Source organism: Cricetulus griseus, chromosome X (assembly GCF_003668045.3).
Source record: "Cricetulus griseus strain 17A/GY chromosome X, alternate assembly CriGri-PICRH-1.0, whole genome shotgun sequence".
In the NCBI taxonomy this organism is placed as follows: Eukaryota; Metazoa; Chordata; class Mammalia; order Rodentia; family Cricetidae; genus Cricetulus; species Cricetulus griseus.
In genome coordinates this window covers 40,828,639-40,841,544 of record NC_048604.1, presented here as the reverse complement: position 1 = coordinate 40,841,544, position 12,906 = coordinate 40,828,639, and the positions used below count along the sequence as shown (strand labels likewise).

Below are 12,906 nucleotides of genomic sequence, written 5' to 3'. Positions count from 1 at the left end.
ACTCCTTATTTGGCTTGGTCTAAGATTCAAACTTGCATCACCAAATTCGAGCCTATCCACCTTAGCCACGTGGCGTTCTAGGGTTGGCTGGCAAGAGTGCTTTTAAGCTGTGGGGGGCCTTTCCCCGGGGTCAGAAGATTGTTTCAGTTTCCTGAGTAAACTGCTTAAGGAAGAGTCTCAGTGTTGTGTCTTCCTTGCTGGTCGAGGTGGTCGCGGCATTTGATAACCTGTTGACTTCACTTTTTGCTATCCATGTACTCCCCAAGTGATTTTACATTTGTATATAGTTCTGGGGATCAAATACATCTCCTCCTGCTTTACCAACTGAGCTATCGCTCCAGCTTTCAGAGAACAATTTTCCTCACTGAATTTTTGGAGTTCTGCATATTGTTTATAAAAAGCCACAGTTGCATACTCCCTTTGAAAGAGAGACAGTAAGAATTGTGGTTCTCATTTGTTTAAAACAATTGAGGGGCACAGGTGACCAGTCTCTGAGGTTGTGAGAGCAGGAGAGTTGAACCTGCCCCACCTTGTCCACTATGTGGTGGCATGTGTGAGGGAAATAAGCCCTCCACCCCTCACCCCTTGCCGCCTGTGGCAGGCAGGAGAGCTGGTCCCTGGGGTCATGAGAGTGGGAGAGCTGGCCCTGCCCTTTACCAGCTGCAGCAGGCAGGAGAGAGGCCCTCACCTTGCCTGGGCAGCACACTAGAGCTGACCTTGTTGAATGGGGTGCAGGTGAGCCAGCCATGGGGGGATGAGAGCTGGAGAGCTGCCCCCATCACCCCCTTGTATGTCACATGTGGTAAGGGTGAGCAAAGATGTCCTCTGTCTGCCCTTCCACCTGTAGCAGTCAGGAGAGCTGGCCTTGGAGGCATGAGAGTGGGAGACCTAGCTCTACCTCTCATTAACTGCAGCACTCAAGAGAGAGTGGGCGTTGCACCTCACCTGAGCAAAACAGTAGAGCTGGCCCTGGTATGGGTATAGGTGAGCCAGACCCGAAGCCTTGAGAGCAAGAGAACTGGCCCTGATCCTTGCTGTCTGCTGCATTGGGTGAGCTAGCCTTGGCAATGCTGGAGAGCTTGCCCAGGCAGTGACTATGAGGGAAAACTGGCAGGAAGACCAACCCAGCTACCACCCAGGCCCAGAAAGAGCCTCCACCTCATCTGTGTTCTGCAGGAGCATTTGAAGAGGCAGGAACTATAAATCCAAAGCTGCAGGATCTCTGTGACAAAGGACAACAGCAGGATATCCAAGAGGAGCCCCAGTGACAGCCCAGTATTGATAGGGAAACCTCAAACCAGACCAATAACTGATTGCAATAAATACAAGTAAAGATGTATAGACTAAAGGGTATATTGTGTGACTATAACAACAGCTTCCATGCCAATATTTTTTGTTTGGTTTGTTTATTTTGTTTGCTTGGTTTTGTTTTTTTCTTTTAAAGTTTATTTTATTTTTGGGGTGAGTTCGCAAGGGCAGAGGGTAGATACAAAGGGATGGGGAGACAAATGGGATCGGGGCACATGATGTGAAATCCACAGTGAATCAATAAACAGTTGAAATAAAGGAAAGACAGAAACTTTCCAGTAAACTAATATATAAAACAAAACAGAACACACACACACACACACACACACACACACACACACACACACACACACACTGAATCCTTTTATACATTGCAAAAATGAAGAAAGTACAGGGAAATCTAATAACAAATCGCTTTCTGGTGATAACTTAGTTAAACTTCTACCCATTTCTTTTGCATCCCAGGAGACAATCGCATCGATGTCTGGAGATGCTTTTGATTGATTGTTACAGTGGTAGGGGTATAGTTGATGGTAGGGGAGTCCACTCATTCAATGCCTAGACACCACGAATGCTTCTAACCATTTCACAAAACACAACATGCCCAGTGACAACTAATTTTTCTACCTACAAATACCACGAGCACCCAGATTGAGAAAAGTTTTAATTTTTTAAATTGAAAGTCATTAGGTAATAAATGTTAAATTAGTGATATAAATCATAAGTGATGCGATTAAAAGATTATTGAAGGAGATGCCATGAAAGAAGGGGGCTCAAGTGGAAGTATCTTTTCACTCTTCTTAAAAGGCACCTCCCCAGACACTACAACTTCTTTGTCATTGTATCCTGCCATTCTTCTTTTCCCCTTATGCTGCCCACTTGTTTTCTGCATTTTCTTGAAATTATCAAGTATACTCTGTCTTATGGAATCTGCTATTGCTGCTACTTGGCATTCAAGCACCTTGTCTTTGTTAGGGTTTCTATTGATACAACAAAACACCATGACCAAAAAAGAAAAGCTAGGGAGGAAAAGCTTCATTTGGCTTACACTTGTAGGAAGTCAGGACAGGAACTCTAACAGGGCAGAAACCTGGAGTCAGGAGCTGATGCAGAAGCCATGGAGGGGTGCTGCTTACTGGTTTCCTTCCCATGATTTGCTCAGCCTGATTTATTATAGAACTCAGAACCACCAGCCCAGGGATGTGACCACATGGCCACAATGGACTGGACCCTCTCCCATCAATCACTCATTAAGAAAATACATTACAGCTGGATCTTATTTAGGCATTTTCTCAACTGAGGTTCCCTCCTTTCAGATGACTTTTGTTTGTGTGTTGAGTTGACATAAAACTAGCCAGCACACACTTACCACAGTTATCAATTCAGCTCACATCTTCACTTCCTGCAGATCCCATCTGTTCACTATCTTATCAGAGATATTGTCCCTATTGATATCCTGCCCCCTCTACTGCTTTTACCCTTGTTAGCCTTTTGAGTCTCCATAGCATGATTGTACCTTGCCAAGAACACATAAGAAACATGTGGGTGGATGCGAATTTTTCTCAGTTGGTACTTGCCAAGCATGAATGAAATCTTGCATTCTATCCCCTGATCCACATAAAACTGGGGTTGGTGGTACACAACAGTGATGCCAGAAAGAGGGAGAAGGCTAGAGGCAGGAGGATCACAAGTTCATCTATAGCTGCAAATAAATTCCAAGCCAGTCTGAAACACATGAAACCCCATTTTAAAATAAAAAGGGTAGGGGGAGAAAAAGGAAAAGAAATATTTGTAGAATTACCATTAATCAAAATTTGACAAAGGTAGAGTTGTTCAGCTCCGGTAATGGGATGCGTGAATGAAAGAGTGACTGTAGTCATACCTAGTGGCCTACAATATTGCCTGGCTAGGAGTAGAATTTCATAAATAACAAATAAAAAATGATAGCATTCAACAGAAATTTAATAAAAAAGAAAGCAGGTTATAACCACTTTTAAGAAGTGATCTTCACCATGCTGTGGAAACCCACAGAAACAGCTGACCTGACCAAGTGGGGGCTCATGGACCCCAAACTGACAACTGGGAACCAGCATCAGACCGAAACAGGCCCCTTGAACGTGGGTGTCAGTTGGGAGGTCAGAGCAATCTATGGGGCCTCTGGAAGTGGAACCAGTATTTATTACTAGTGCATGGACTTTGGGATCCCATTCCCTATGGAGGGATACTCTCTCAGCCTAGATACACAGGGGAGGGCCTAGGCCCTGTCCCAAATGATGTGACAGACATTAATGATCCCTCATGGAAGGCTTCACCCTCCCTGGGGAGTGGATGGGGGAATTGGTGGGGAGCATGAGAGGATAGGAGGGAGAGGGAACTGGGATTGACATGTAAAATAAGATTGTTTTCAATTTAAGGGGAAAAAAGGAAAAAAATAAGTGGTCTTTAAAAAGTTAATACATTTTGTGCATGATAGCAGACATAATGGTGTATGTTTAATGCTGACGATTCTGCTCAGTATATTCACTTTACAATTATCTTTTAAATATGCTTTGTATTTAAGAAATACAGTTTTTGAAACTGCATCCTTTTACTATGTTGCACGAGTATTATATTTTAAAATGCATTTTAAAAAATCTAATCTGAAAGCAGATCTTTAGCAAGCCAACTCTACATTTTTAAATTTTCATTTGCACTTACTAACTCATTCACCCTGCACTCAGGGAGCTACTAAAGATAATTATGCTAATACTAATAACAATTGTAAGCATTACCATGGATTGGATGGGATGGATTCTGGCATTCAGGAGCCACAGAATACTGAATGTTATAGGTCAGATGGACAGGGATTCTGGCAATTGGGAGCCAAGGAATACCACAGGTCACAGTAAGCATAGCAGCTTACAGCCCTGCATCAGGGAAAGGCTTCCCCAGTGTAACAGCTCTGTTCTAGCAGGAGAGGCTTTCCCAGTGAAGTTGTTATAGTTCTACTCCAGCTTGGGTCCCCTGGGGTGTAGTGTTGCAACCATAGGGGAGGGTTTCCTGGCCAAAGCAGGCTCACCTCAGCTAGCTCAGCTCTGCTATGCTATGCTGTGTGTGGCTCTGTCGAAAAGTTCTTACTTCTCTCCTCTGCTTCACTCCATCGAAGGAAGGTCTCACCCAAAACGCATTGAAGATATTTATTGGAATGGAAGAATCCAGGACAGTGGCTGCCTCTGTGGAGTTTCTAGGGAGGGGATTTCCAGGGTGGGGTTTGGTCAGTTTTCAGTCCCTGGTCTCAAATAGGCTAGATCTCCTGCTCAGGGATTGGTTAGTTTTCTGCACAGGTTTAGGGTCAGATTTGGCTTTGGTTTCAGGGCCAAAGTGTGTTTCTTCCACTGGTCCTTTTTAGCATTTTGACTATAATTTTAGGACCAGGATGTATTTCTTTCACTGGCTCTCATTCCAGGGACAAAGTGTGCTTCTTTGGCTCTAGTTTTAGGGTCAGGGTGCATTTCTTTGGCTCTGGTTGCAGGGACATAATGTGTTTCTTTGGCTGGCCATTTTTCCCTACAGCTAAGACAGACACTAATATAGAAAATTCTCTAAGCCTTGCAGCTGAGATGGCAAGGGATCCTGGCAGTCGGGAGCCCAGGAATACCACACAGTCACTGTAAGCACAGAAGCTTCCAGCCCTGCTGCAGGGAAAGGTTTTCCCAATGTAACATCTCTGCTGCGGCAGGGGAGGGTTTCCCCAGCAAAGTGGTTACAGTTCTGCTCAGGTCCCTTGAGTTTAACCAGTCTGCTCCACTAGGAGAAGGTTTCCCCAGCAAAAGTGCCAAAAAAAGTTACACTTCTGCTCTGCTCCAGGGAAAGTTGTTTTTTGTTGTTGTTGTTTTGTTTTTTGTCTGTTCTGTTTCACTCAGGCCATAGATGGTCTCACCTCACCCAAACCCCCTTCAAGAGATTTATTGGCAGGGGAGAGTCCAGGAGGTGGATGCCTCCTCCAGGGCTGAAAAGAGCAGAGATTTTCAGGGTGGGGATTGGTCAGATTTGAATTCCTGAGCATGGACAAGCTCAGAGATTTGCTGGTTTCGTGCTCAGGGATTGGCTGATTTCGTGCTCACTGATTGGTTGGTTTCCTGCTCACTGATTGGTTGTTTTTGTGCTGTTTGGTCAGGGACAGAGTGTGCTTCTTTGGCTCTGGTTTCAGGGCCAAAGTGTGTTTCTTTCACTGGTTCTTTTTAGCCTTTTGGGTCTAATTTTAGAGCTAGGGTCTATTTATTTCACTGGCTCTGATTCTAGGGACAGAGTGTGTTTCTTTGACTCTAGTTTCAGGGCCAGGGTGCATTTCTATGGCTCTGGTTGCAGTGCCAAAGTGTGTTTCTTTGGCTCTACTCAGGGTGTGTTTCTTTGCCTGACCCTTTTTCCTTACAACAATAGCAGCTATTTTTTTTTTTACCAAAGACTTTTATGCTAGTGAACCCCTCCCAAGGCTGTGCATACATTATCTGATTTTGATCATACTACAGGACACCAGAATTATCACGTTCGTGTATATTTACTAATTTAAAAGTGTTTAACTGCGGTCGGGCGTTGGTGGCACACGCCTTTACTCCCAGCACTCAAGAGGCAGAGGCAGGCAGATCTCTGTGAGTTCGAGGCCAGCCTGGTCTCCTGAGCAAGTGGCAGGATAGGCTCCAAAGCTACACAGAGAAACCCTGTCTAGAAAAACCAAAAAAGAAAAAAATGTTTAAATGTGAGAAACTAATTCTTAACTACAAAGCCCTAAGTTAGTAAATGCACGGACCTGATAACGCTAAATTCCGTTCCTTTGCCGGTCCAAGTCCCTACTTTAGGACTACTAGAACCTCCCTTTTGCCACTTCCTATTTTTCACAACCTCTTGATGACCCCCGTTTCACGGGGAGCCAGCCCCGTTCCTTGCTCCTCGTCTGCCCCTCCGCCATGCTTTCGAAACCTTGACAACCAGGCTTCTCTCCCCCCAGTCGCGAGCCTCCTCTCCTACAAGATGGAACTCTGCGCTGGGGGAACCCAAAGACCAAATGCTTGCCAAGTACTTTTCTCGCGCTCTCCCTAGAAACACTGTGACAAAAGTCTCAAGCTAGGGGCGGGCGCAAAGCACAGGCGGGAAAGTCGACGCTCACGCGCATGCGTGGGATCGTGTGCGCCTCGCGCCTGGGCGGGGCCAGAGCAGTCAGTCAGTCAGTCAGCTCGAACAGCGACGGCGGTGTGGTTTGCTTCTCTCCGCTCCCGTGAGCCGTGAGCGGAGGGCGGTGGGCGGTGGGCGGCGAGCGAAGAGCGGTGGGCGGCTTCTTTTCTTTAGGCTTTCGAAAGGGCAAATAAGTTTTTCAGAGGGGAAGGAGTTCGTAGTTATCTCACAATGTCTGAGGAGTCGACTCAGCCCGAGGCTGGACCCTCTCAGGCTGACGCCAATTGGCGGCACCCTGAGAGAGAGCAGGCCGGGGTCCCCGGGGGAGTGATCCGAAGGGTCTCTAGCCAAAGACACTCGTCCTGGATCCAGCAGGTTATTGAGCAGATAACCGGCTCCCCTAAACAGTGCGTCACCCTTTCCGAAGTGATGCCTGTCAGTGTACTGGCCGTCCAAAGATACCTTTTAGAGGACGAGCCACGGGACACAGTGCCCAAGCCTCCCCTTTACTGCTACGATGTGACAATCTCAGACGGGGTGTACCAGGAGAAGTGCTATCTAGACACCAGTTTAAATTTTCTCGTTCATCAGAATATTCTTAAAGCAGGCATAGAAATCAAAATTTTCAAAGTCTCCTGTCTTTACAACGAGAAAAGATTGGGTCAGGGCATCCTGTGCATAGATAAGATCCAGTGTGGGGAGTCGGTAGATTTCGTTCCTCTAGAAATTCCGTTTAGAAACACAGCGCACGAGGAAAAGCCCGAGAGGCCGCTCAGAGGCGGCAGGAGCCATTACCTGGCTCTGTGGAACAACGAAGATCCATACGGAGATATCTGGAAGTCCAACAAGCAACCTGAGGAATACAATTTTCACAGTAAGTAATTGGCGGGAACGGAGGCAGTCATTGGCGGGAACGCAGGTACTAATTGGCGGGAACGGAGGCAGGTTTAAAAAAAATGCTCAGAGCTTGGCGTGTGGCACACACCAGAAGACCAGCACTTGTGGACACTGAGGCGAGACAATTGAGGGCAAATTCGCGCACACCTCTAATCCCAGCACTCGGGAGGCAGAGGCTGGCGGATCTCTGTGAGTTCGAGGCCAGCCTTATCTACAGACCGAATTTCAGGACAGCCTCCAAAACCCTGTCTCGAAAAACAAAACAAAACAAAACAAAACAAAAATCCAGGTACTTGACTGTGGTTTAAATTTACTTTGGCAAAAAGATTGAGGACTTGGTTTTCAGTACTTTATCTGTGTTCAGTATATATATTTGGTTTTTGGTTTTAATTAATCTTAGTTGCAGTCCCATTTCAGTTGTAATATATATATTATGTATGTTATGTGTATATATATATGTATATGTTATATATATATATATATATATATATAATATATATAGGTTGAAGAGTGTATTGATTCGGATTTTACATTAAAACCAGGCAGCATTGTATGTTCTCATTTTTTTTTTTTGGTTTTTTGAGACAGGGTTTCTTTGTGGCTTTTGGAGGCTGTCCTGGAACTAGCTCTTGTAGACCAGGCTGGTCTCGAACTCCAGAGATCCACCTGCCTCTGCCTCCTGAGTGCTGGGATTAAAGATGTGCACCACCAACACCCGGCTTCATTGTATGTTTTAATATTTGACATTTATTCAAAAGAGATGTTCAGTGATGTGATAATTTACATTAACTAAAATACCCTGTTTATGTCATTGAAATTAAAAGTCAGGTAAGTATTACTTTTAGAAGGTGTGATGATTGTAGGAAAGCTTCAAATGATCATTTTTCTTTATACAGGAAGTTCATATTTCCTGTATAAGAAGTAGGAAGTTAGGCTGAAAATGACGGTTTGTCATCGATAAGTGCTCTTTTAAAAATCTTTGTGTATTAACACATAATACTAGGGTGGATGATAACATTATAGGCTAAATACATAAGAAATAGGTAGGGGCAAAAATCACAGAAAAATAAAAAGACTATGATTTTATATATTTACTGGTTTTAGATCTTTTTTGTTTTTATTTGTGGAGGCAGAATCTCATATATCCCAGGCTAGCTCTAAACTCCTGCACCTCCTGCCTCTGTCTCCCAAATGCTGGGATAACAGGACTCCTTGACCATACCTGAGGATCCATGAGGACTTCCTGCATGCAAAGCAAGCACTCTACCAGTGGAGTCACTTTGTCCAGCCCCACCTCCTTTTTTCTTTATATTGTTATATATCGGGCATCTTACCATGACAAGGAAGAGTAACAAATTTGAACATTAAAAGATAACTGGTTCAAAAATATGAATTTGTAGTCATATCCACTCAAAATGAGAAAAGTGTTAGAAATATGTAGCTAATGATTGCTTAGCTAAGACATAAAAGCAAAGTAGCTGTGGTATAAATGTTGTTCATTTATACTTTTAGGACAACTGACTCAGAATTTAAAGGGGGCTAATAATTATATATTATATATGTATAAGTCAAACATAAAAGTGTATTTGATTTCTGTTCATAAGATAGTTATATACAGTAGATATAAATGTGATATTATGAAAATCAATGTCCATATGCTAATAAATTCAAAATTGTGTTTTTTAAAGTATATTGTGTTAAAATTGAGAGGTCTGAGTATATTAAAACCATGGTAGTAAAATTTAGAAAGTGAGTAAAATCAGGACTTCATATTTGCTGTGTGTTTAACATTGTAAATAATAAAATTTGGAATATAGTGGAATGCATCTTTAACCTTTGAATGCTTTCAACATTTCTATCAAAATTGAAAACTTAAGAGTTTGGTGTACATTTTTGAAAACATAAAACTAATTACATTTCCACATAATGCATTTCAGACACCTCTGGGGTATTTCTATAAATATAATATTCCACAGTATAAAAGTATGGTAACTTCTATAACTGTACCCATGTAGTTGAGAAGTTTATTATTTTAAGCTTTCTCAGTATTCTAAACAGTTCCAAATATAAGTAAGATCTGTGAGTATTGATTGTATTTGAGTATTACTGTTGAAAGGATGGATTCCTAGAAGTGGAATTGCAGAGTTGAAGAATATCTGAAGGTTTTTTAAATTCATTGGGTATTGATAAATTATTTTTTCTGAAAATTTGTACTAATTTAAATTGAACAACATATGTATGAGTGTCCATTTCCCCCTATCTTGCTATTCTAAAATAGTGTCATTTGGCTTTGTCCTATTTTTCTTTCTACACTTAGGAACTGAACCTGAGGTCTCCAGTGTGCCCCAGAGAAAGGGCTTTATAGCTAAGCCACATGCCAAGCTTGTCTTTTTATTATTTAATTACTGAATTTCTTTGCTAAAGAAGTTCTGTATACTGCAGATTATTTTCTGGTGTCTTGTCCTTTTTCTGTAAACTTTGCTTATGTTCTGTGCCTTTGCATCTTTTTATTAACTTTTAACTTTACACTGCAGCATGAAAAGGGTTTATACAACCCTATCAAATGTATTCTTCTATGTGTTTATGTGTTCATCCTCCCATCAAGATCTAGAAAACTTCAGGCACCCAGAAATATTCTGTCGTGATCATTCATCATTTACACCCTACTTGAAAAGTGGCAGCTCATACTGCAACCTTACAAATATCCTTTTTCTATTTTCCATCGATTTTTTTTTTAAAAAATATTATTCTGAGGGGTGATCTCATACTTCAGGCTGGCCTTGAACTTCTTATCCCCTGATTCTAGCTTCCAAGTGCTAGAACTACAGGCAGTGTGGCACAGTTTTGTTTTCCTAGTTTTAAGTTTTTACACTTATTTATTTGTGGGTATGGAGGCAGGAGGGCAGATAACACAGGAGTACCCTGATGTCACTGTAAGTGTGTATAGGTCATAGGACAATTTTGGGGTTAGGGTCTCTTCATGCATCATTGGGTCCAGGGTGGAAAGCACCATTACCCACTGAGTCATCTTGCTTGCCTTTTCTCTAGCTTTTGGAGACAAGGTCTTACCTTACAGACAAGGTGGGCCTGGAATTCATAGTTCTGTAATCTCTGAGATCACAAGCATGCGTACCATTATGCCATTATGTTATTTATCTTCTGTATTATTATTATTATTATTATTATTATTATTATTATTAAAATATTTATTTATTTGGTTGTAAGAATGCTTTGCCTGCATGCATGCATATACACAATGTGTGTGCCTCTCACCCAAGGAGGCCAGGTGTTGGATGCTCTGAAACTGGGGTTACAGATAATTGTGAACCATGTGGTTGCTAAAGACTGACTACACATGGCCTCTGCAAGAGCAACAAGTACTTTTAACTGCTAAGCCATCCCTCCAGCTCCTGGAGAAACTACTGAGTTTTGCCATTGTATAGTGAAAATGGTGATAGACAATATGTAAATTATTGGATCTGCTTGTATTTCCACAGAAATTCAGGCAAAGCAGGGATCATTTCATAATATTTTGTTTTATTTTTGAGATGGCCTACAGCACATGCTGGCATGGAACCTCTGTTCTTCCCTCGGCCTCTAGAGCCCTGGGGTTAAGAGTATATACCACGAAATCTGGCATATTTATGTGTGTGTGTGTGTGTGTGTGTGTGTGTGTGTGTGTGTGTGTGTGTGTGTGTTTTGTTAGGATTAAACTTGAACCTTGCTCATGCTCTTCAAGAACTATACTACTGAGATATATCTTTAGCTCTTTTTTTTTTAATTTTCAGACAGGGTCTGGCTTAGTTGCTTAGATTGGCCTTCAACTCACTCTGTAACCCAAGCAGGACATTTTCTGGCCCTAGAATCTCAAGTAACCAAGATTATAAGCCTGCATCACCAGCCCTGGCTGTACTGGTAGTTTCTATGGCACATTTTACTCTTCAAAAATTTGAGGATGGAGAGTTGCCTTAGTGGGTGGGAGCAGGAGTACAGTCAGGTTTCATACTTTGCAAGCATGAGACCTGACTTTAGATCCCAGCATCCACATTAAATAAAAACCTTGGTACTATGGTGTTAGAGACAGGAGTGAGAGACCCTCGCTGTGTTAAAGGAGTAAGACAGAGTGACAAAGCTGGATTCCCAGTGCCCTCCTCTGCCCACAATACATTCTCACACATTATTAACTGTATTATCAACAATGTTAACTGGTTAATATCTTTTGGTTTTTGTTTGTTTGTTTGTTTGTTTGTTTTTGTGAGACAGGGTTTCTCTGTGGCTTTGGAAGCTGTCCTGGAACTAGCTCTTGTAGACCAGGCTGGTCTCGAACTCACAGGGATCTGCCTGCCTCTGCCTCCCGAGTGCTGGGATTAAAGGAATGGCCACCACTGCCCAGGTTTGTATTTTTGTATTTTGGGTTTTTTTGGGGGGGGGACTGGTTAATATCTTATGGGTGAATGTTACCCTATCAGAGTGATAATTTTCCTGTATATTTCTTGTTGCCTCAAATTCTATTCTTTTTTGGGAGGTAGTTCAAGACAAGGTTTCTCTGTGACTTTGGAGGCTGTCCTGGAACTAGTTTTTGTAGACCAGGCTGGTCTCGAACTCACAGGGATTTGCCTGCCTCTGCCTCCCGAGTGCTGAGTTTAAAGGCATGTGCCACCACCACCTGGCCTCAAATTCTATTCTTTTTCTGATAATGGTATTTACCATATTGGTGGCATTTAGGGTAAAACTTGTAAATGTGAATAGTGTACCTCAAAGGTGTGTGCATTTGTGTTATACAGTTGCACATGTGCACATGTGTGTTTGGAGGCCAGAAGACAACCTGGGATTTCATTCTTTAAGTGCCATGCACTCTGTTATTTTTGAGACAGTATCTCTCATTGACTTCTGATTTGATGAGTAGGCTAGCCACCCAGCAAGACTAAGAGATCTCTCTGTGTCTGTCTCCACTGTGCTGAAAATACAAGGCTGTACTACCATGCATAGTTTTTTTTTTTTTTATGGGGGATAGTTCTGTGAGTCAAACACAAGCCATCATGTTTGTAAGGCAAGTGATTTCCTGAGTGATCTATCTTTCTGGCCCTTCAAATTTGTTTTTAAATACAGCTTTCTGAGTCCCACCATAAGTTTCTGATTCATTAGGGTTGTAATAGAGTCCTACAAGTTTGTATTTCTATCGTTACCTGGTAGTGATGCTGATCCATTAGAAACCATCTTTTTATTTTTTATTTTTAATTTTATTTAATTAATGTTTTTATTTATTTTACACACCGACCACAGTTTCTCCCTTCCTCCTCCCCACTCCTCACCTCCCTTCTAGGCCCCTCCTCATCCACTCCTCCTCTGTCTCCACTCAGGAAGGGGCTGGCCTCCCATGGGCTTAAACAAAGCATGGCACATCAAGTTGAGGAAGGACCCAGCTCCTCCCCCTGCATAAAGGCTGGACAAGGTAATCCAGCATGGGGAACTGCTTCCCAAAAACTAGCTAAGTGCCAGGGATGGGTCCTGATCTCACTGCTAGGAGCCTTACAAACAGGCCAAGCAACACAA

The 12,906-nt window shown here is 42.6% G+C and overlaps 1 protein-coding gene across 6 annotated transcripts in view; it reads left to right on the top strand.

Annotated features, from left to right (window-relative positions):
• The window catches only part of Radx (RPA1 related single stranded DNA binding protein, X-linked), a 147,154-nt gene that overhangs the window by 79,967 nt on the left and 54,281 nt on the right, over positions 1–12,906 (top strand). For 3 of the 6 annotated variants that reach the window (XM_027433676.2, XM_027433675.2, XM_027433674.2), the window contains exon 1: positions 6,688–7,330. The exons of the other annotated variants lie outside the window; for them this stretch is intronic. In XM_027433676.2, the coding sequence (XP_027289477.1) occupies positions 6,688–7,330 (643 nt within the window). Of the gene's footprint in view, positions 1–6,687; positions 7,331–12,906 lie in introns of those variants that run through there. 6 annotated transcript variants of the gene reach the window in all.